The sequence below is a fragment of the Athene noctua genome, chromosome Z (assembly GCF_965140245.1).
Source record: "Athene noctua chromosome Z, bAthNoc1.hap1.1, whole genome shotgun sequence".
Lineage (NCBI taxonomy): Eukaryota > Metazoa > Chordata > Aves > Strigiformes > Strigidae > Athene > Athene noctua.
The window spans coordinates 45459729-45482306 of NC_134077.1; the positions used below are offsets into that span (position 1 = coordinate 45459729).

General features: G+C 40.3%; 1 protein-coding gene across 8 annotated transcripts in view; it reads left to right on the forward strand.

Annotated features, from left to right (window-relative positions):
• ZNF462 (zinc finger protein 462) overlaps positions 1-22578 on the forward strand; it is a 93828-nt gene that overhangs the window by 58474 nt on the left and 12776 nt on the right. For all 8 annotated transcript variants that reach the window (XM_074932231.1, XM_074932230.1, XM_074932234.1 and 5 more), the window contains 2 exons: positions 13739-14003; positions 18222-18358. In XM_074932231.1, the coding sequence (XP_074788332.1) occupies positions 13739-14003; positions 18222-18358 (402 nt within the window). The remainder of the gene's footprint in view (positions 1-13738; positions 14004-18221; positions 18359-22578) is intronic.

Below are 22578 nucleotides of genomic sequence, written 5' to 3' on the forward strand. Positions count from 1 at the left end.
AGATAAGAAAGTAAGTTCAGAAAATGGCAGAACGAAATTTAAAGAAAAAAGTAATTAGCATAGAAATACTTTACTGAAGAAAAAGAGATATATGAATAATACTTCTGTGGTTCAGCAAGTCACTTCTGAGGTCAGAATCAGAATCTTATCAAAAGACTTTGACCAGCTGCTCTCAGACTACCTTTTGCCAAAGGGTTGTCTGGAACGGTGCAGTGAAGATTTACCAACTGAGCTTTTGGTTTTTGCTAATCCTAGTTTAAACTAATCCAACAAGCTGAGTACATCTTGTGATGTATTCTGCTGCTTTTTTTTAAAAAAATGATCTGTTACTGGCTAAGAAGTGGAGAATAATTTTCAGTGGCCCTCCTAGTCTTTCCTGTGTGTTAGGAATCGTTTGGTAGCAATGATGCATTGAGAGATACAGAAAGGCAATACTTGAATTTGGAAAGGATGGTTCAACCCACTCCTTTCTTTGCTTATCCCAGGAGCTCAAAGTCATAATTAGTGAAGTTAAAATTTGAGTTTAGATCTCTGGAAGATAATTTTACAGCCTTTATTTAGGAACTGTTCCTAAAAATACAGAAAGTGATGACTCCGTTAATAAAACCATTTTGTGAAGTTGTCTCTTACCCAGATCTGTATTGCAGTCTGAAACCAAGACAGAATTTGTCCCAATTAGCGTGATCATCTTTAAACAGGGTTAATGGTTAAGACACTTTGACAATAATAGAAGCCACCCACTGGGGAGCTAGTCAGACAAGTACAGGTGTTAATCAATCTAAACGCATTAATTGTGTTAATATTTTCAGCATTGCTTGAGGAAGGAATAACCTGGTTTAAGTAATTTTTTTACATTAGAAAGTTGCTACAGATCAGGTTAATGATGGTTGTTCTTATGACATAATTTATTTTTTGTTCTTAGATGGAAATAAATCAATGTTTATTCAAGTTGCAGGTGACCTGTAGGACTAGATAAAAGACTGGTCCCAATGACAGGAAATACAGGTCTGTGTGACAGGCACTTTTATGTCTAGATGGAGCAAATTTTAAGCAGGGCTGACATGGTGTAGCATAGTTGGATTTTGCCTGTGTTAGTGTGTATAAATAATCATTAGAGCAGGCTATGATCAAGTTAATTCACTGGGGATGCAAAATTGAATGAGGACTGCGGTGAAGGGCAGACAAAATGTTGCCTCACTTTGTTATAAACTTGTTTTGTAGGTTGGTAGCTCTGCAGCAGGCTAGTATAATTGAAATGGTTGTAGAAAGGGTCTGTTCTTGTCTGTGCATGACTACTGTGGTTGGAATAGGAAACAGAGCAGGATGACGGAGAGATTTGAGTAGCTAGCAGAATTCATCCTGCCAGTTGTTGAGCCCTGTAAAAATGGAGAAAAGGGAAAAACCGACTGAACTGTAATAGCAGAGTGCATGTCTAAATAGAACTGTCTGGGGACAACAGCCCAGTGGAACTGCTGCTCATGCCTTTTTTCCTGCTGAAATTGTTCCCTGAGAGGCCTTTCTTAGAACATTTCTTTTGTTCTTTTAGTTTGATCCATTCATTAAAAGATGTGGATATATTTAAATTTCTGTGACTCATCTCTTTCAGTTCTGCATCAGTAGCAGCAAGCATATCTGAAATATTCAACCATATGTCCTGGAGATGTTTTTGGTGCTTGATATACTTTTCATGGAAGTTAAAGTGGAGTAGGTGCTGAATGTTTTAGGTAGACCCATCCCAGGCAACTACATTGTCATTAGAAAGCATAATAACTGCTTTTGTGCTTGTATGTCTCTCTCAAGGCAGTAGTGTAAGAATGTGATTATGTCGGTTGGGGTGAGTCAGCAGAGAAGGCTTTCTTACAGAGACATCATTAGAAGATGTTGCTTTTTGCATCCTACTCTCTCTTTGTGTGGGGGGCAATGTTTTGATATGTAAGGAACCTGTTTTCATTGTATCCTCATCTAACTAAAGGTAAAGCACTCAACATTTTTTTGCAGGTGTGGGGTAATGTTTTGTTCTGGAGGTGTTTTTCTTGCAAACTGCCACAAAAATGTTGAGCACCACTGAAACTTTTCTGTTTTGCATAGTATAGGGGTACTGAATGGTTTGTGGCCTCCAAGTCTGTTGAAATGTTAAGGTTGCCATTGTGGTAAAATGTTCTTTTGCTCTCCCAGTAGTTTACAGGCATTTTTCCGCTTGCAAGACAGAAATGGTGGTGTTTGATTATTTATTTGCATTTGTGTGGTTGCCTTTTTCTTTTTTTTTGATTATTTGCCCTTTTCTTGAAATGTGGCTTAACACTCTTGAGAGCTGACACAGAAAAAATGTAGTGTAAATTGAAGTAATACAAACTGCTAGGAGTATTGGGTGAATCCCCTAGCAAGATCTGTTTCCATGTTCTATCACAGTCTTTGTGAGAATCAGAACTTATATTCATGTTAATCTCTGCCTGGAAGGGTTGTATGGATTTATTGATGATACTGGTATTCTGTGGGTCAGTATGTGTCAAATATACAGGTTTGCAGTGTTGCACTGTTGTAGGGTCAGCTCTGTTCCTGTTGACTTGAGTGCAAAGCAATGGAATCCCACAATCTGCATTGTTAAGGTATTAGAAGACTACCATCTCTTTCAGTAAGGAAGAGTTGGAAGCAAGGCAGAGACACAAGAATGTGTGACTGAATACTAGAAAACAGGAATAGGAACAATGCCAACTGGTGTTACATACATCAGCTAAGAAAGCACATGGCAACAGATGTTGCTTCTGTAAGCACTGGCGTTACTCATGTTTGCTTCAAGGGCTGTGGAGGTGGTGGACTGCTTTCCTCTTACAAACTGGAGAAATCCATGAGTGCAACGTGTTGTCATAAAGACCACAAAGTGGAATGACTAAATAGATTGATAAATGGTTTCGTGTTGTGCCTTCACCATCAGCAAAAGCTTCTTGGAAGCATGTAAAATACTTGCCCTAATTTGTGCTGGCTAGTACTGCATTTTTGAGTCGCAATTTATTTTGTGAAAACATCCCATTTGGCCTAAATGCATTGTAGAGCACAGTACTACTCTTTATTAGTATGGCTGGCAGATTTGGAGCCTCATAAATTTGTTTGTATCATGACTGTGTACAGTAATTAATATTTTTTTAATTTTACTGATTAAGAATATTGAATTGTCAAAATAGAACAGTAAAGTGCAAGTGATAGACTAGGCAGACCTGTATGTGGCTTCTAACATCTTCTCAGTTGTGTTGTACAAGATCATTCCAATTATGGAAATGTAGAAAGCAGAACACTTAGTGTGTGTGCTCTTGATGGTCAATAATGATGCTTTTCACTGTTGTACAAACCAAACAGGATATATCATAATACCAGCACACATCACAAAATACATGCAAGGTCAGAACTAGATTTTTTGACTTTTGCAGTACATGGTATGTCAGCATCTTCATTAAATTTAATTACTTGCCGCAGCACATGTGTTGAAAATTGCTAAATGAAATGCCCAGTCCTCCATTCTAGCTTTTCCTTTGCCAGTGGAAAAGAACTTTACCTCATCTAGACTGAAATATAAATACATCTGCTTGCTTTGCCAGAGCTAGGCTGGGTACAAAACTACTTGACTAAGTCCTGTTTCTGTGACTGTTGTTTAAGGACTGTAAAGCCCTTCTCATTTTCATACACTTTTTCTGAGTGGCTAAGGCATTATCCGGATGTGTGTCTTCTGTGACGCTTGACAGATGAAATCCTGAGGGGTGCAAAGGGCCTTTAACAGGTTTGCTAAAGCAATTTCATGTACTACCAGAACAAGAGGAAAACAGTGGGAAGCAAGGAGCCTTTTCAACAAAATCCTCTCAGCTGGCACCAATGAGGCAGGACTGTTACAGCGATCCACTCAGCCCTAGAGCCACACATTCTCCCTCTTCCTTCCACCTTTCAGAAGTGAGCAAGTTTTCCATATCCTCAGACATACTGCCCCAATTTTTAGTTTTTCTTAATCCATGCCATAGTTTGAGGCTGACTTGTGTGTTTCTATTTGTGTGCACTGTTGCCTTTGATAAGGGATATTTTTCTAACCTTCCAGCCAGGGCAGAAACTTCCTAAGATGGTCCTCTTCACCTTTGGTGCTGTTTCTCTCGTTGTTGCTACTAATGTTTTGAGGTTGCTGCTGTTTAGGGAAGACCACAATGGTCAGAGTCCTCATCCTCCCAACCGGAAACCTTGTATTGGAGCAGAATAGCCTGCTCTTTGTATTTAGTTTGGGGGTTGGAGTGTTTGGGGTGGGGTGGGGTGGGGTGTTGGACTCCCATCTTCTGAAGTTTGAGACCCTTTTTATTTGACCTTTGTTTGACTGGGGAGGCAGAGAGCCAGTAGTGACTACAGGGCAAATTCAGGCCAAGCTTCAATACATAATTGCTTTAATTGCAAGGTGAGCTGTAAGGATAGCATCCATGTTAAGGATGCAGGATGGTGATCTGCGTACAGATCTGCATGCCTCTGCATTTGTCAGCTGCAAAGAGCTCTGTACTTGTTCTGCCTGTTTCCCTGCTTTTGTGCCCCACAAGAGTGATGCTTCAGTTTAAGCATGCAGTGTCAGATTAACCCTTCTTCCTTGCAGGTTGCTTTTTTTTTTTTTTTTTTTTTTTTTCCCAGCCATGTTACTACTTTCTGTAACCTAGAGCAAGTTTCTACTTTCCCTTCAGAGTTTGCCTGTCTTTCCTTCCCAGAGGTGCTGGCAGTGGCCACACTGCCTGCCAGTGCTTGTTAAAACTCTCTGGTACTAGTTGGTGTGTCTACTTCTTGTGGTCAGCATTAAAACTAATTATCAGATGTTGGATCAGATAGGTACTTTTCTCCTGCATCAGATTGGCAGGGACTGGTGGAAGTGCAGGGCTTGTTCACCTCCCAGGTTTACTGAACAAACCCCTCTCTGTTTCAATGACTTTGGGCACTGGGGATGACCTTGGTCTTTGCAGCTCTCTTCCACTGGTGTATAGTTGTTTGGCTTTTGGCCTTTTCCTACAGCATGTTGAGAACAGTTTTGTAGCTAGTGGAACAGAGGTAGATGTTTATTCTGTCATTGGCTGTGCTCAGGGGATGTCAGCTTTCTGTTCATTGTGCTTCTTTCTGATACTGAGTTTTTTGTGCTTGAACTGAATGGGTAAAGGCAAAATTGAGATTCAGCAGGATGGAGACAGGAACTCATGCAGCTGGAAGAAGGTTGCTGTTAGTCTTTGTATGGATTTCGCCAGCCTGCTGCGATGGGATTGCAGTGATATTGAAATACTTGTCTAGGGTAGAGAGAAGACAGAATAAGTTTTTGGATGGATCAAGTAATGATCAGAGATGACCTGATTGTACCCATTGGGGAAATGAAGAAGCATATGTAGACTCCTGTTGTTTTTTCCTTAGGCTTTTGCTTTCTTTTTGGTTCTGATTTATATGTTCAGGACAGGATACGAAGTGGTAGATGATACTGTATTAGTTGTCATGTATTACTGCTGTCCCTGGAATCAGTGATCACTCTACACAGAGTAAGAAGTATGCTGTTGGTGTGAGGGGACACATGGTATCACTTGACCAGTGCTGTGCAAGAGAACATTTCTTCGGACTGTCGTTTCCATGTTAGTAGCTGCCTTGTGTAAGCTAACTGATACTCTGCTTGTCCCCTGAGACTCCAGTTACTTTCTGTTGATCTGAAACCTGCTAGGTTTGGGATTTGGTGCTTGACAGAGAGGTAAAGCTTCTTCACTCATTTTAGCTCTGTTGAAATGGACATATGTAATCATCATAGTTGATGGCCCAAAGTTTGGTGTGTAAGTAGCTGGGTTTATTTCTTCCTTAAGGGACATTGTTACTACATTTCGCTTCCAATGCTTGAAAATGCTGCCTGAAGTTATCTGAGCTCAGAGCTTGCGATAGAGATGAGGCCTTTCTGTTGGCAGTAATAATAATGATGGTGATAATGTCAGGGTGTGTGCTGGAGGTCTCCAGTTACAAGTTCCTGAGCTCCATGATTAGAATGGATACTCAGTACCCCTATATTGTCACTGTAATTTTAGGCCCAGTTTTAAAGCAGAATGTAAAAATGTAGCACTTGATAAAGCTGAATTTCTTTCCCCTCTTCATTTCAAGCTTAGAAGCAAGTGAGCATTTAGGTGACAACAGCACGTGTGTTTATGGCTGTGTGTTTGTATTAATACAAATACTTAAAGGACAAGGGCAATAGAGAAGGAAATGGCGAATGCTCCTGAAAAATATCTGATGAATTGCCCTTAAAAATGAGAAGGAAGTCGTGGAGCATAATAGCATGAGGGTGGTTTGGTTACCATTTAAAAAAAAAAAAAAAAAAAAATTGCTCAATAGCGCAATTCTGAGTTAAGAATCAATGGAAGTAGGAAATCTTTGTAAATTCAGAAAAGAACCTGTTACTGCTAAGTTATTTTAGCAGACCGGTTAAATCAGCATCTTGCTAAAGCTATTTCTAGATCTGTTTGTGTTCCTCTCTTCTGTAAGGTTTGAATTTACCTCAGCAGAATAAGGAATAAATAGCTGGACAGCTTTTTAGTTTATGCATTTAATAGAAATAGAGATCCCAGTGTTTGACATGCAGCAGAAGTCTTCATTTTAAGCACCACTCTGTATTTAGACAATGGAATTTTATTTCTTGAATAACAAGTCATAAGAATATAGGGTTGAAATGTGACCAACAGGTTGAACTGTTCAACTGGTATAAGCCAGTGTCATCAGATTCTCATCCTGCGATGTTCTTTAAACAGAAAGCAGTGTATAAACTGAGGTGAAACAACACAAATGCCAGAGCAAGGAAAACACAATGCACTCCCCATGCATCATCTCTGTTTTGTAAGCAAAAACTTGGTGAGGTTAGAAAGCTGTAGTGGCTTGGCCCTGATGTTGCAAAGGTTGCAGCTGCTGAAAGAGCCTAGTTTGTAGAGGGTTGTGTGTTGTGTGCAGCCTAAATGTGACCACTAAGTAGCAAAGTCACCTAAAAAACTGCATGAAAGTTAAACTGAGTTGAAGCCAGGAAGGAAATTTTGTTGTTGTTGTTCCATGATTAGAATGGATACTCAGTACAGGTGAAAAGAAGAGGTACTAGAAATTAAATGGCTATATTATGAAGTGTTTCCTGACCCCTAGAACTGATCCTTGCAAATCACAGAGCAGGATAGGTATTCAGGCAGTGTTCATGACCATGTTGTGCCTGTCTTGAAAGCTAATGCTAATAGGAATTCCAGGTAGTGTTGGGTACTTAAAAACAGGTCATGGGAAGCTCTTGGACTGATCCTTCTCTCCTGATGGAAATATGGCATAACTTATTTTATCAATTAATGTTACTTCCTAAATCTTGTACAATTCCTACTGCCTTCTTTTGCATCATCTTATACAGAGTGTTATAGCCACTCCTTGATCTGAACTATGTACCGCCAAGAGATCTGAACTATGAAACGCCAAGATTCTTCAATAGGCAGCAGTATGAGACTCTCTCTGTGAAAAGGAATTCAGATGATAAAATTATTTATTATTTTCTTCTTTGGTGAAATTTATGTCCCTTTGAAATGATTTTGATACTGCACGAGAAGTTGCACAGTATATATCCTGTTTCAGTTCTGTTCAGAGATAGGTACGCACATAAGTCAAAAGCGAATTCAAAGTCACAAAGTTTCTCACCTCTTTTGAATAAGGAAGATTGCATAGTCTGTGTATATTCTGGTTGCCGTTTCTGAGCCTTAGACATATATGTAGTATCTTTCTCACAAAAGCTGGTCCGAAATGATCCAAAAAGTGGCCTTTACAGACAATGATGAAATAAATTCCTCCAATGAGGTTTTTGGGTTTTGGAGGATTTTTTTGGTGTACATCCTTTAAATGGCAATTTTCTTCCAGGTTGTTTATTTTCCTGCCTCTGTGATTACTCATTTTTTGGGGGGTGTGAGCAAGGACATGAAGTTTGTTTCTGTTACACCTCGTTTACAACATCCTAGCAATGCGGAAGTTCTGTAGTAGAAATCAGGATTTAGGCAGAGGAGTAGGTTTATATTCTGTTTTTAAACATGCAATGGATTGTATGTCCCTGTACTGTATGATTCCCTAAGCATCTTTATGAATGTTTTGTTGCATCTGTCTGAATCGTAGTCTCTTCTGTCTTCCCCTCCCCTCAGCTTAATTTAATGCCAGAACGTTTCAGCCTCCCACATATTCTTCCTTCCAGGTCAGTGCTGCATGGCATAAAGTGAACAAATGTGTGTAGTCTTGACAATCTTTGTATGACACCCTGCTTTGCCACCTTCCCACTTTTCAAGCTGTTGTCATTCATGACTGTATGCTATCCTACCACTCAGTGAGCTGGTAATTTTGAGTCCCATTGAATTTTGGAAGGGATTATGTTTCTAAATCTCATAAATTCCACTCTTAGATTTATTTTATGCCTTTTAAAATAATAATTATTATTAGTTCAATCCTCTGTGCTTTTGGCCATATATTTTGTGTTTGTTGGTATTTTTTTTGGTATAATACTGCATCTTGATTTGGTTTCACAAATATATTTTTATCCAGAGGAAACAGTTTGTCTGCTGCTTTTCTTAATTCCTTGGAATTTTTCTGTCATTCTTCATAGAAATCTTCCCTTCATGTGAATGAATTCAGAGAAAGTTAAATAGCATTCCCAATATTTTCCTTTTAGTCGCTTTAGGACTTTTTCTCACAGATCCATAATGTCCTAGGCCTGTATTGTTACTGCATTACTTTTTTTTTTTTTTTTCCCCCCCCAAAGTGTTTTTAAACACTTTGTTATTTTTACATTCTCTTTGGGTTTTTTTTATCTTATCTCAGGAGCCGAACATCCCCTTCCCCAGTTTCATTTATCACACAAATGCTGATCTCTTTTGACTTTGGTTGATATTTCTGTGTGGATGTACCAGGAAAGCGTGGTGTCTTCATTTTAGCTCCCAGTGTCTGCTTCTGGTTTGAGCTATCCAAACCAGAATTGAACTATTCAGTTACTCGTATTTTGCAAATGCAATAAGCTCACTTTCCAGTGTACTCAAACAGTTACTTTTCCTGAACAGCCTTTCTCCTGCCATCCCTAATCCCTCGTTGTGCAGGCATGCAAATGCTTGTATTATATGTATCTAGTTCTGTTCACCATAAAAGACTGAAGCAATGGTTTAATTTCTTTCCTTTAAAAGGTACTTTTCCCTCTGGTTTCTCAACCTGCTGCTCAGTGTCTCTTACTTAGACATGTCCAGGTGTATTTCAGGTCTGTGTTGTTTGGTTTTAAGTATCTCGGTTTAGTGTGTTTTGCTGTTGCACATGTGTTCATAGATAGCTATGAAAATACCTACAAATAGTTAAAACATCATTTAATTTCTAAGTAAATCTGTTTATCTGGATGAGACTCTTTAGTTATTTTTTTACGTCTGAAAAGATCCCAAGTTTTTCTTCTTTTAGGTATCTGAAATGTTATGTACTGCAAGGGATCTGTGAAAACTTGGATTTTCATTTTGCTTCTGTGGTGGGTTTTCACTGTATGTTTTTTCCTAGTGTATGATCCCAGGATATGCAGGTGTGTATCAAGCTGCATTTTCAGGATTGCATTTCATTACATTGTCGTGGAGACTCTTTTGGATGAGGTAGTAACTTCCAATACTGTTGGCAGACTCAGCGTGCCAGTCTTTGTGTCTGTCCGGTGTAATGTTTTCAGAGTGCCAGCATCACTTCCAACTAGTCATTTCTGCATTTGGATAAGAGAATGCTGCTGTATAATGAGGGTAGATTCTGTGGTCTTTTAGATCCATAGCTTCTAAAGGGATTACGCTACTTGCTAGCCTTATTGTTCTTCTTGTGCAGGTAGTCGGTAGGTAGATGTGATATGTGAAGTCTCAAAATTGAGATTTTCAGCATTGCAGCTGTTCTTCCATTTATTGACTGCATAAGTTACTGTTAATTTTTGCCTCTTGGCATATCTGTATGTGTCCTTCCTTTTTACGTCAGATCATCCCATGCCAATACCTTGCTTTTGGAGTTGCATGGTAAAGTCCTTCCATTCATTTTGGGTAAAATTACTTTTAAAAATTGGTCTTGGTGGTTTTGGTAAGGGCTTTTTTTTTTTTTTTTATTGTTTTAAATCAGTCAAGGCTAAGTATTCTGTTTTCTCTCCTTGCATTGCATATATGAACAGACTTTGTGCTACCTTGACACTGTTCAAAGAACTAAATGCCTTTTTTTCTTTAACATATCGTCAGTAATTCTTGGTGTTTCAATTTTCTTAATTTTCTTAATGTTTTCTCTTTGCCTTCGTGTTCTTCCCTTTGCTTATTTTAATGCCTTTTTTCTCCTTTCTGACTTTGATATAGGCTTCTAAGGCCATTTTACTTTTTTCAGACATGGATGGCTAGACCCTCTTCCTGCTCCAGTTTGAGGTTCTTAACGCTTTCTCAGAGTGCTCCCAACCCTTTGTGCCTGGGGTGCAGGAAAAAGACAGAGGTGGAACTTGCATTGTGTACCGCTATGTTTCAATTGTTGGTCAGTTCTGAGAGAAGAACTCTGCTCTCTTCTTCCTTCGTTCTCCACTTACAGACAGGCATCCTGTTGCTGCAGCAACACCGCCAAAAGTGTCCAGTCGTTCAGTACACAGTAGCTTGAGGCTTCTGTAAATGCTAAGGCTCTTATAATACTCAGTCAACATCTTAAGTCAGCCCAGTACATCACAGCAGTTTGGAACATCAGCCCACTCTTCCAACAGGAATAGAGGGCCTGTGTAGAAGTGCTCTGCCAGTTTAAGGCAGTACTGTTGCTCCTTGGCTATGGATTTGCCTCCCTAGTCCTTCTCTCAGTTACTGCTTTTGAAAAATAAATAAAAAATCCCAAACTTCAACCCCATTGTCTGTTTCTTATTCATTCTGTGCTGTGTGCTGAAACACGTGTTTGGATGCAAACTCAGTTGCTATCTTTCCACTGCCTTCACTGGTTTTGGAGTGGGCATGAAGAAGTGTGGTTCACTGAAGACAGTGGAAAACCTCCCGTGCCTTTAGTCGACTTTGGACTCTGTCCGAGGTGTTTCTGGTGGAACTGGGTTGCACTTGCAAGCTAGGATAGCTGCCTGGCAAGCTGATTCTCAGAAACCAAGAGAAGTCTTATACACACGTGTTAATCCTGGGTGTTTTTCTTCAGGAAGTGCTAAGTCTTGCACTCCAGAAGGACTGCAAAATAATTAAAGCATTTGGCAAGGGAAAAGGAAGAATATACAGACAGAACTAGGGACATGCATGCCACCATTGTTTAAGTGTAAGGCTCTCTGTATAAGCTCTTCAGATAGCTTTTTTTCTGTAAATATCATATCTTAATTGTAATGGAGCAATACACTAAAAATTGTACAGTGGCCAGCATGACTCCTGGTTGAAAGAAAGTAAGAATTAAAATACTAAAGGTAGAATTTGCTTTTGGCTATTCCTGATGACAAGGAAAGCTACTTTGTGTACTTTTTTTTCCTGTGGAAATACACATGTAGCTATCTACTTTTGCAGTTTTCACATACCAGATTCCACAGAAATATCTGATTGAAAGTTTGAAAGCTGGAATAATAGACACCAGATGACAGGGAAAGTAAAAACATCTGAAGTACAGTAGATCTTCCAAACAACATCAAAACTTCCTTGTTCTGAAAATAATGATATTTAAACCTGTAACTTTCTTAGCAATGGAATTCACTGAGGCTTTGACTAGGAACCCTGGTGATATGATGGAAAATTTTGATCGTTTCTTCCTGAGGAAGGGAACAGTAAGCTACAAACTAGACTTTAATCAGTACCCTACAAGTAATTTGTAAATTAGTACACATACAGAAAGAACTGTTTCCAGTGCTATGAACTTTTTTTAGGCTCTCAAATCATTGTCAGGAAATCTGTCTGACAGTTAGTCTGTCTAACCATGCATCATTTTGAGCCTCAAGGTTCTGTTCCAAAAGAGGGTGAGTACATGGTTGCTGCCTTTGAGGGAGAAGAGACTTCTACAGAGGTTTGCAGCTCCTCAGGCCTGTCCTGTGACAAAGTAAAGGAAGTGGGGAGCCTCTTTCAGGCACAAGGGAAATAAAGCCTTGACATTTGAATGGATGGAACTCAGTGTGAGCCCTCATGGTGAGCAAACCTGCTGTAGAAGTGGTGGAAACAAGAGATGTTAAATGCTACATTGTAATCCAGCCTCAGTTCATGAGGCTTGGATAGGAAAACAAAAAAGTATTTCGTTCCTTTTACCAGAATCATTCATGTCTCTACCTTTGTCTTTGCTGTACACCTGGTGGTGAAGCCAGGGGAGCCTGGAGACATTTATCTCCTGTTTGTGTTTTGTTTGTGTGTTTGGGTTTTTTTGCTGTTGTTAGTTTGTTTCTTGGGCATGTATAAATGCCATTCTGTGGTAGTGAGAAAAGAAAACAAACCTTTTACTCTTTTGAAGACAGGTAGAGAATTCCCCACATTGAGTACTGTATGGGCCTGTTTGCTTTTTGTTTCCCTATACTAATTGGTTAGAATGGATGGTGTTAAGTTCCCACAAGTTTGTCTGTTAGAGAATTCCTACACATCTAGCCTTGGGGAATTAAGCTTCAGAAAATAAAGTACCCATCAAAGTAGGAGGTGGCTGGTACAGTTTGTATCCCTACTTCCCCACACACCTTGCTTTTTTTTTTCCTCCCTACCTTCTTCCAAAAAGATTAATAAAAGAGCCTTTTGTCTTCTTTTCATGAAAGTTACACTGAAATTCATCTGAGCTTTATATGTCTGCTTTAATGTGTGACATTCATGGGCAGCTGTGCGTTATATAGGACAAAGCAAATGAATTTCTAACCTCCATGTTCAAGCAGTGTGTTGGGAAAGGTTCAACACCACACTCCCCTGCTCCTTTATTTTTCTGGGTCCAACTAAAGTCTTAAAGCTTTCATTTTCAGAGGCATCTCTGGACAGTGTTTCTCCACATGCCATTAAAATGGTATGAGAGAGTTCTGCTGGGTTGTAGAAGGGATTTGTCTATACAGACATATCTATATAAAGAGAACTCTTTCTCAGTAGAGCAAAACTTAGCAGTTTCTAAGGAGATGTAGTTTAGAAGTTTGCTTTGCTGCAATTTATGTTTAAATGCCTTTTTTATGGGGATGACTTAATTTCAAACATCATCAGCTAAGAGAGCTTGAATTTACCTTTTGTTTCACTGAAGTTAACTTTTGATGTGGGTTTATTAAATAATTCTGTGGATGAGTAGAGAAGAGTATCCATTTATTTTTCCTTTCTTTTATTTTTTCCCTTTTAGGTAGACTATTTACATGTATCCTGTGCCAAATGTTAATCTGGTGTAAACTGACATAAGACATTTGAGAAGATCTGGTCTTGTTTATGCACCAAACATAAATGATTGGCAGTATGATTAATGTGCTTTACTGTCACAAATTAAAAGTGTCTTAAAACAGACTTCTTTTTAGACTAAATTTAAATTGTCACTTCTTTCCTCCTCAAATCAGATCTAAAAAGCATAATTTATATGGATCACCTTTACATATGCAGTAGATTAGATTAAGAAGTGCTACACCTCTTAATCCCTTCAGAAAGCTGTCAGCGGATTTCATAACCAACATCTAGATCAATCCCCTCTAAAAGCCAGTAGGTGCTGGAGCAGGCATCAAACATTTATAGATTTCTTGACCCACCTGGAATAACAGCTTCCCTCTGTCTCTCCACAGACTCCTCATACTCTGAGCCTCCTGATGTTCAGCAGCAGTTGAACCACTACCAGTCTGCAGCATTGGCCAGGAACAACAACAACATCAGCCCGATCCCACTTTCTGGGAGTGCTGCAGGAGTGGAAAAAACAGAAGTCATCCTTAACTGTGAATTTTGTGAATTCTCCTCGGGTTACATACAGAGCATTCGGCGTCACTACCGTGACAAGCACGGAGGGAAAAAACTCTTCAAGTGCAAAGATTGTTCCTTTTATACAGGCTTTAAGTAAGTACTGTGCAAAACAGATAAACTGAACTCATAAGGGGTTTTTTAGCACTTGACTGCTGAGATCTTCTGAGAGGTGGCTGTAGCTAACAGAAACATGGACACTGCTGACCAAGGAGAGGAACATAGGAAATGCCACGCCAGATCACAGCAGCATCCATGTAATCTATTTTCCTCTCTCCTACAACAGCCAGTGCCATCTGCTGCAGACAACAGCACAGTAAGTCCTTGCAGTAGGTTTTAGAATCACAGAATCATTTAGGCTAGAAAAGATCTTTAAGATCATCAAGCCCAACTATTAACCTAACACTGCCAAGTCCACCACTAAACCACGTCCCTGAACACCACATCTACATGTCTTTTAAACACCCCCTGAGATGGTGATTCCACCACTTCCCTGGTCAGCCTGTTCCAATGCTTGATAACCCATTCAGTGAAGAAATTTTTACTAATAGCTAATCTAAACCTCCCCTGGCACAATTTGAAGCCATTTCCTCTTGTCCTATTGTTTGTTACTGGGGAGAGGACCAACACCAACCTCAATATAGCCTCTTTTCATGTAGAGAGAGTGGTAAGGTCTCTCCTCAGTCTCCTTTTCTCCAAGCTAAACAACCCCAGTTCCTTCAGCTGCTTCTCATAAGACTTGTTCTCTAGGCCCTTCACCAGCTTTGTTGCCCTTCTTTGGATGCACTTCAGTACATCAATGTCTTTCTTGTAGTGGAGGGCCCAAAACTGAATATAGTATTGGAGGTGTGGCTTCACCAGTGTCAAATACAGGGAGACAGTCACTTCCAGCCTCTCAGTCCCTCTGTAGATAGGTCCAACCTGTCCAGTTCTCTCTGTAGAGCCTTCCTACCGTCAAGCAGGTCAACGCTCCCACCCAACTTGGCGTCATCTGCAAACTGACTGAGGGTGCACTCTATCCCCTTGTCTAGATCATCAATAAAGATGTTAAACAGGAGTGGCCCCAAAACCGAGCCCTGGGGGACACCACTCGTGACCGGCCGCCAACTGGATTTAACTCCGTTCACCACAACTCTTTGGGCCCGGCCATCCAGTTTTTTACCCAGCAAAGCGTGTGCCCATCCAAGCCACGAGCAGCCAGTTTCTCCAGGAGAATGCTGTGGGAAAAGGTGTCAAAGGCCTCAGGTAGACAACATCCACAGCCTTTCCCTCATCCACTAAGCAGGTCGCCCTGTCGTAGAAGGAGATCAGGTTTGTCAGGCAGGACCTGCCTTTCATGAACTGACTGGGCCTGAGCATCTGGTTGTCCTGTATGTGCCACATAATACCACTCAGGATGATCTCCACCATAACCTTCCTTGGCACCGGGGTCAGGTCGACAGGCCTGTAGTTCCCTGGATTCTCCTTCAAGCCCTTCTTGTAGATGGGCATCATATTTACTAACCTCCAGTCAAACTGAGACCACTCCGGTTAGCCAAGACTGCTGATAAATGGTGGCAAGTGGCTTGCTGAGCACTTCTGCCAGCTCCCTCAGTACCCTTCGGTGGATCCCACCTGGCCTCATAGACTTGTGTGTGCCTAAGTGGTGTAGCAGGTCACTAACCATTTCCCCTTGGATTATGGGGGCTTCATTCTGCTCCCTGTCTTCCAGCTCAGGGGGCTGGGTACCTGGAGGACAACTGGTCTTACTATTGAAGACTGAGGCAAAGCAGGCATGAAGTACCTCAGCCTTTGTCACTTATGTTTCCCCCCACATTCAATAAAGGAAGGAGATTCTCTTTTGTTGCTAATGTATTTATAGAAACATTGTTTATTGTCTTTTGTAGCAGTAGCTAGATTAAGTTCTACTTGGACTTTGGCCCTTCATATTTTCTCTCTGTATAACCATGTGACATCCTTGTAGTCCTCCTCAGATGCCTGCTGGTTCTTCCAAAGTTCATAAACTCTATTTTTTTCCCTGAGTTCCAGCCAGAGCTCTCTGTTCAGCCAGGCTAGTCTTCTTCCCCAGTGGCTTGTCTTTTGACACACAGGGACAGTCTGCGCCTGCACCTTTAAGATTTCCTTTGTGAAGACTGTCCAACCTTCCTGGACTCCTTTTCCCTTTAGGACTGCCTCCCAAGGAAATCTTGTCAACTAGTCTCCTAAAGAGGCCAAAGTCTTCCCTTTCGAAGTCAAAGGTAGCAATTCTGCTGACCCCCTTCCTTACTTCTTCAAGAATAAAAATATCTCATCATTTCATGATCACTATACCCAAGACCATCTCCAACTGTCACATCACCCTAACAGTCCTTCTCTGTTTGTGAACAACAGGTCCAGCAGGGGGCCAGTTTACTTGCTGAAGGAAATAGTAAAAGTAGTATTTTTTCTTCAGCACAGGCAATTTAGAGGGGCTATCCTTATCCTCAAGTGTGAAATTTTTTTTACCAGGAAAGTAATTTCCTGGTGCAACCAGCATGAAGTGTGGGCCAATTAAGTGTCCAAGAATGACAGGAAAATTTGTATCACCTTTCTGAAGAAACCTCTCATATAATTTTATTTCTCCCACCATCTATCCAGCTGAAATGCAAAGCGTTCTTTAGCATATCTGATAGCATACAGAAATGTTTCAGAAAATCCTATTAGATGTGCAAAATTTTAAAACTTGGTGCTGTGTGTGTTTGTGTGTGTTTTTAGCTGCTCTTCTGTAAGGAAAAAAAGGCCTGTGCACCTGTGCTGTTCATCATTTCCACCTGATATTCTGGACCCTCGAACATAACACCCTCAGCTGACATTGAGGTCTCAAACCTGTTAAATTCTTAGGAGACTGGTGACAGTAAGCACTGTGATTGGATAAAGGGGAGGAGTTCTGTTGAAAATATTGAGCACAAACCTGAGAGAATCCACATAAGAGCAACCTCTAGTTACATGTTTCTAGCCTCTGTTGCTTCAGCCATTTGCTGCCTGTATGGTAAAATTTGCTGCTTGTGCGTTATTTCCTGACTGCTATCTGTTGTAAAGATTACCAGCAATTGCCATTCAAGGTCTGTTCAATGTAAAGTTCCATTCAGTCTGTTCATATCATGTGAGTGCCATTTTCTTCTACCTGGATGAAATGAAATCATCTTAAATCAGGCAGCATTTAAACACGTTCATAGTTGCATAAGGGAGTAGTGTTCTTTCATGTGGTGTCTCAAACATTCAGAAATTGTCTTGCTTCTTTTAGAAGCACAGCATGTTTTCTGTCTTTAAAAAAAGGTGGGGAAGGGGACAAAAAACCCCCATACCAATCCCCTCTTCAACTCATCATAGAATCTTAAATGCATGAAAGCACTCACAAGTTGATAGAAATAAACCTGTAGAATTCAGTGATCGCTGGATTGAGCCCAAAGCCAGTTGTGTTAGTAAATTGACTTGTGTTCAAGCTAACAGTCTTGAAGAATTTCAAAGACACTTCTAGTTCATGTGGCAAGCTCCTTAGCTTTTGCAGGCTTTACTAGTGCTTTAGGAAAAAGTGACCAAGTGCTCCAGGTTTACAGATACTTCTCATTTCAGTAGTTGAGCTTGTGGTTAAATAGGTGTACACTCCATTTCCTCTATATGTATGTCTCTTGCAACCTTTAAGTATGCAGCTAGTGTAATGCCAGCATTAAATATTTTGTTCAGAAGTACTATGGAATATTCATTCATAACTCCACATTAATAAGTAGAGTATTCTTAGTCCTGGATTTTCAGTCCTTACAGCTGATGCTTTAAAAATTAACTACTCAGTGCCAAACTCACTGTGAACATAAGACTGGTTTGTATCAATCTAAAGGTTTTAGCTGGTTTTGGGCTACAAGGACAGAAGTGGTTAAGGATGTTATCTGCCTCCAGAAATAAGTCTGTCCTCATTTCTGCAAGTCCAGAACGGTTGATAGATTTTGTTTGTTTAACTTCCTAAAAATCTAATCTTTGCCAGAGAAAGTACATTGAATATTTCAGCCTGAAGACATATAATGAGCATGAAAGAAGGAAATTCTTTTGCTACCTTAACTACAGCAACGTGGCTACAGAGAAACCCATGCAAAAGAGTATCTTGTCAGAATGAGTGTTTATTACCTGAGGATACAAGCCTGCAAATACTTCTGCTCATGTGCTACTCATGTGGCACTGTGAAGACAAGGCTGAGTGGTATCTGTACCATATTACATGACACATCCCTTACAGAGCTGTGACACTTCATCGTTCCCTGCACACCTCTTCTGACTGCTTCCATCTCTCTGTCCTGTTCCACAGATCTGCTTTTACTATGCACGTGGAAGCTGGGCATTCGGCAGTTCCTGAGGAAGGACCCAAAGACCTCCGCTGTCCTCTTTGCCTATATCACACCAAATACAAACGCAACATGATTGACCATATAGTTCTGCACAGAGGTAACAATATCCCCGTATGTGTCTGTATCTCATGAGAGGAGTGCTGGACAATGCCCTTGTTGCGTTGTTCTTTCAGACCGGTTTCATTAAATTTTCCCCTCTGTACATAAGGACAAGTATGTTGAATAAGTCATCTCCTTGAGTATCTTTCATTTCTAAATGATGCATCTTATTGATTTCCTGTAAAATTCAGAGTTAGCCCTGAAACAGGACAGATTTGAAATTGGTTTTAAGCTTTTCCTCTGGATATGTTGACAGTCCTCAAACACCTGTTCAGGAAGAGTTGCCCTAATTTAAAGCTCTGATCTAGGCCAGAGTTGTTTCCTGATTATGTCCTTGTTACCATAAAGGCATTGCTATCATAAACTCAAGATGGGTCAACTAACTAGAGGCCGCAAAGTATCGCTTGATTACTCGCTTGAATTTCTTCTCTTCAGCACTCTTAGGATAAAAACACATATCATATTTTTGTTTTTCTGTAAGACTCCTTTTCTATCTCCACCTTTTCTTTCTTTTTTTAAGCCAGCTAAAAGTGGGATTAAGGATTCCTACATTCCATTAACTGCAGGCTTTCTAGCTCAGAAGAGACAGCTGTTTGGGCTCTCTGGGCTGGGATTCCTGCCCACAGCTATCACACTTGATGCTTGTAGATGGTCTCTTGGCTGTTGAAATCCAAACCCATGTGTTGGGATGGCACTCTGCCCGCTTGCAGGTTGGGCAGAGTTTCACAGTAGGGTATTGGTGGTGAGCAAACACAAGTTTTGCATGCCATCTTTTTCCTGGAGGGGTTCCTGGTGTGACAAGCGCTATCATAATTCCTTGTAACATACCACTTTTCAGTGTTGGTAGCTTAAAGTCCTCCTCGTACCAAAGCAGTGAGGTTGGCAGAGTTTGTACAGATTTATATCTGCTAGCAGGGCTATTCTGAAGGAACATCTGGGAAAAATGACCTGTCAGTGATTCAGAAAGCACATTACACAGCTTCCTTTTTTGGTTGTAAGAGTTTGGCAGATGCTTTAGCTTTTACTTCCTGTCTTTGAAGGTGTTGCTGTGTGGGATTTTGCCCAGCTTCAGGGCATACTCCAAAATTAGTTCTCAGAGGGCGGGTTTAGTTGACCCCTGTGCAGGGGACCGTGCAGTTCCAAGTGCTGCTGAGGTGTGCTCTGTTTCCTGACTGTGCCAGAGCTCCAGTGGACACTGCCAGACCTTTAAAATACAAACGGACAAGCTGAGGGAGAACTGGATGGGCCTAGTTAAGGTGTTTTCCATCATGCATAGACTTGACGCTGGGAATGTTCAGTTGAAGAAGTAGAAGAGCACTTCATGAGCTGTACTGTCCATACAGAGCTGTTTCAGACCAATTGCAAGGAGGTGGTTACCTCCTGGGTAAGTGACACTGTGGATCTCTTCTTTTATAGAGCTGTTGTTTCAGTTTCACAAACCAACCTCAAGCCTTTGTGCTGCTGAAACAAAGTGAATATCAAAGGGCATAATGGTATACCCACTAGAGAACTGGGAGAGGTAAAACAGAGTAAGAGAAGTTTTAGTGCAAACGGAATTATAGCTGATAAAGAGTCTCAGAAGCCACTGGGGGAAGGACAAGGGGTTTCTCTGGCATCCAGGTGATAAAGGTTCTTTCTGGTACATATATCCAACTGAAAAACCTCTACTGTTGTGTTTAATTGTGTAACAGCTGAAGCAGACAATTTTGACAAGATTTAACATACAGAGAGACTGAGAGACAGTTAATGTTGTCTGAGATAGCCTTCCTGTCTTATAGCCATTGCACTGGTAAAACAAGGGCATAGCCCTGAGCTGTAGTCCAAGAAAATTGGTTTTGAAGTAGATGGAGAGGTGCAGTGTGTAAAATCAAGAGTGAAGGATTTGATCCATTCATAGTTAATGTTCCTCCTCTGTAATAAGGCATGTTTACAGATGCGTGACTCTTACATTACTTCCAAGTTGCTGCACCCCTAATTCTTGGTGAAACAGCATGTGCTTGAAATAGAGAGTATATTTGCCTCTTAATTGAGTGTCTAGAGAAGCTGAGTTTTAGAGGGCGAAAGCATTATCAGCTAGAAGCCTGACTGCCTATCAAGAAAAAATTAGGCAAGGAATTTGTCCCATTAAGAATAAGGACAAAGAGGAAGCTTCCAAGAGCCTTCCTCTATTTATCACCTGTTCCTCATGAGTGTAAAAGCAGCTCACCATCCCTTCTGTGGGTACAGAGGGAGCACAGACTCATTACGGGTGGTGTGTAAGCAGGCGATGGACACAGCTAGAGGCTGCAATGCAGGTAGGTGAAGAGAAGGTTGGCTCTCGAGTTCTTCCTGGCCTTTTTGACAGGTGAGACAGGGGAGAGGAGACACAGAAGAAACCGTGAACTCTTGCTCTGTGGCCAGAAGAGGTGCTGGCCTTTAATTTAGTCTGGATAATACAATTAATTTTCATTATTCCTTCCAGTAGCATTCCCATCACACATTTTGAAACACACTGGTGTTTTCCAGGGCTGAATACAACTTACAAGATCTTTATTGCGTCTGCTTTAAAATCCTTGGGGCATTATTTTATCATCTTTTAGCAAATATTTTATTCTCCTCCTGATACAAATAGTGATTTTGTTCTTCCATTTGATAGAAATCACATCCATTTCTCTTGAATAGTAACTTTAAAATAAAAAGGTCAAATTTTGAAATTCATCTACCTCCCCTAAGGCTTCATTCGTCCTCATTCCTTGCACATGGTTGTTTCTGGCATTATCCCTTCTACACACAGCTTCATTGATACATGCAGAACCCTTGTGCTGTGCTTGCTTTTGGCTACTGGAATGCAAATGCTACGTGTTCTGTGACTATAGCTTGGATTTGCAGGCAAAAATGCATATTTTCAGTCACCCAACATGACCAAATAATGGGTCTATGTCTAGATAGTAGGACTGTTTTGTTTGTACTTGGTTTACCTTTAAGGGAAGGAAATAACTTGTATATACTATGGTAAAGATGTGAGTAAAGATTTTTTCCTTGCAACTAAAGACTGATAGAGTCATGGGCTCCTTTGTAAAAAAAGTGTATGTCTGCTTTGAGTTACTGTACTGCACATACCTTGTGCATTAATGGTCTTTCAACTTAGTCTCTGATCTGCATTAAAATTAGCCTGAATATTTCAGTCTAATGGAAGGACTTGATGTCTTAAACCAAGATGATGTTTTTAGGTGGTTGTTTTTTAACCACACCTCTTTGTTCCACAATTCAGAACATATTTTTGTGAAGCATATATAGTTGTCTTTGTTTAAACACTGCTAAACTTTTGAAAAAGTTTAGATGAAGATAAAGAAGCTACCTCTTTTAATCTGTATATGGGGCTTTATGATTTGTTGTCGCTTTGTCAGCTGCCCAGGTATGATAAGTGGATTCTAAATGAGTAATTAAATAAACAGATCTTTGTAGGGGCAAGTTGAAGATGAGAGCATCACCTTACAAAATGTAAGGTTCTAGATCCAAATAACCCTGCAAGTTCCAACATCATTACTTGGAGGAAGCCCATGGACGTGAATACGTCATGTAAAAGTTTTGAATCATCCCCTGAAAGTGAAATCCTTCAGGCTAGAATTTATAATTATGTTTATTTTACTTTTCTCATGGTATTGTGCTGCCTTTGGTCTGGGGAGTGTGTGTGTGTGATTGTATGATAATAGGTTTTGCTAATGTGAATTAAGGAATGCTGCATTACTCCAGACTGGTAGATTAAAAGTTTTATACCATCCCATGTTTTACCTTTTTGGATCTGTGCCAGGTGCTAGAGGAAAAGTGAATTTTCAGATATTTTAACTACTATTTCTCTTTCTGAAAACTCCTCTTGACTTTCAAAAATGCACAGCTGCAGCAACCTTGTAAAAACTCAACAGCCCAGAACCACACCTTTAAATTCTTTTGTCTCTTAGATCCAATTCTGCCCTCCCATTTTCCCACCCTAAATCACCACAACTTGTTGTCTTTATAGCTAGAGAAGCTGTTGTTGGTGTACAAAAAAAAATACTAGTCCACTTTTTTTTTTTTTTTTTAAAAGGCATGTCTTTGGGGAAAACTTCCACTTTTTGAGGTGACCAAAGAGGAGGTTATGAGATAGGATAACTTTTGCGTTCAGGGGGAAGCTGAACATGATGGAATATTTTGCTGGGCTGTAGAAAAAGTCTGGTGAGCAGTGGTGGCATGTGGATTGGC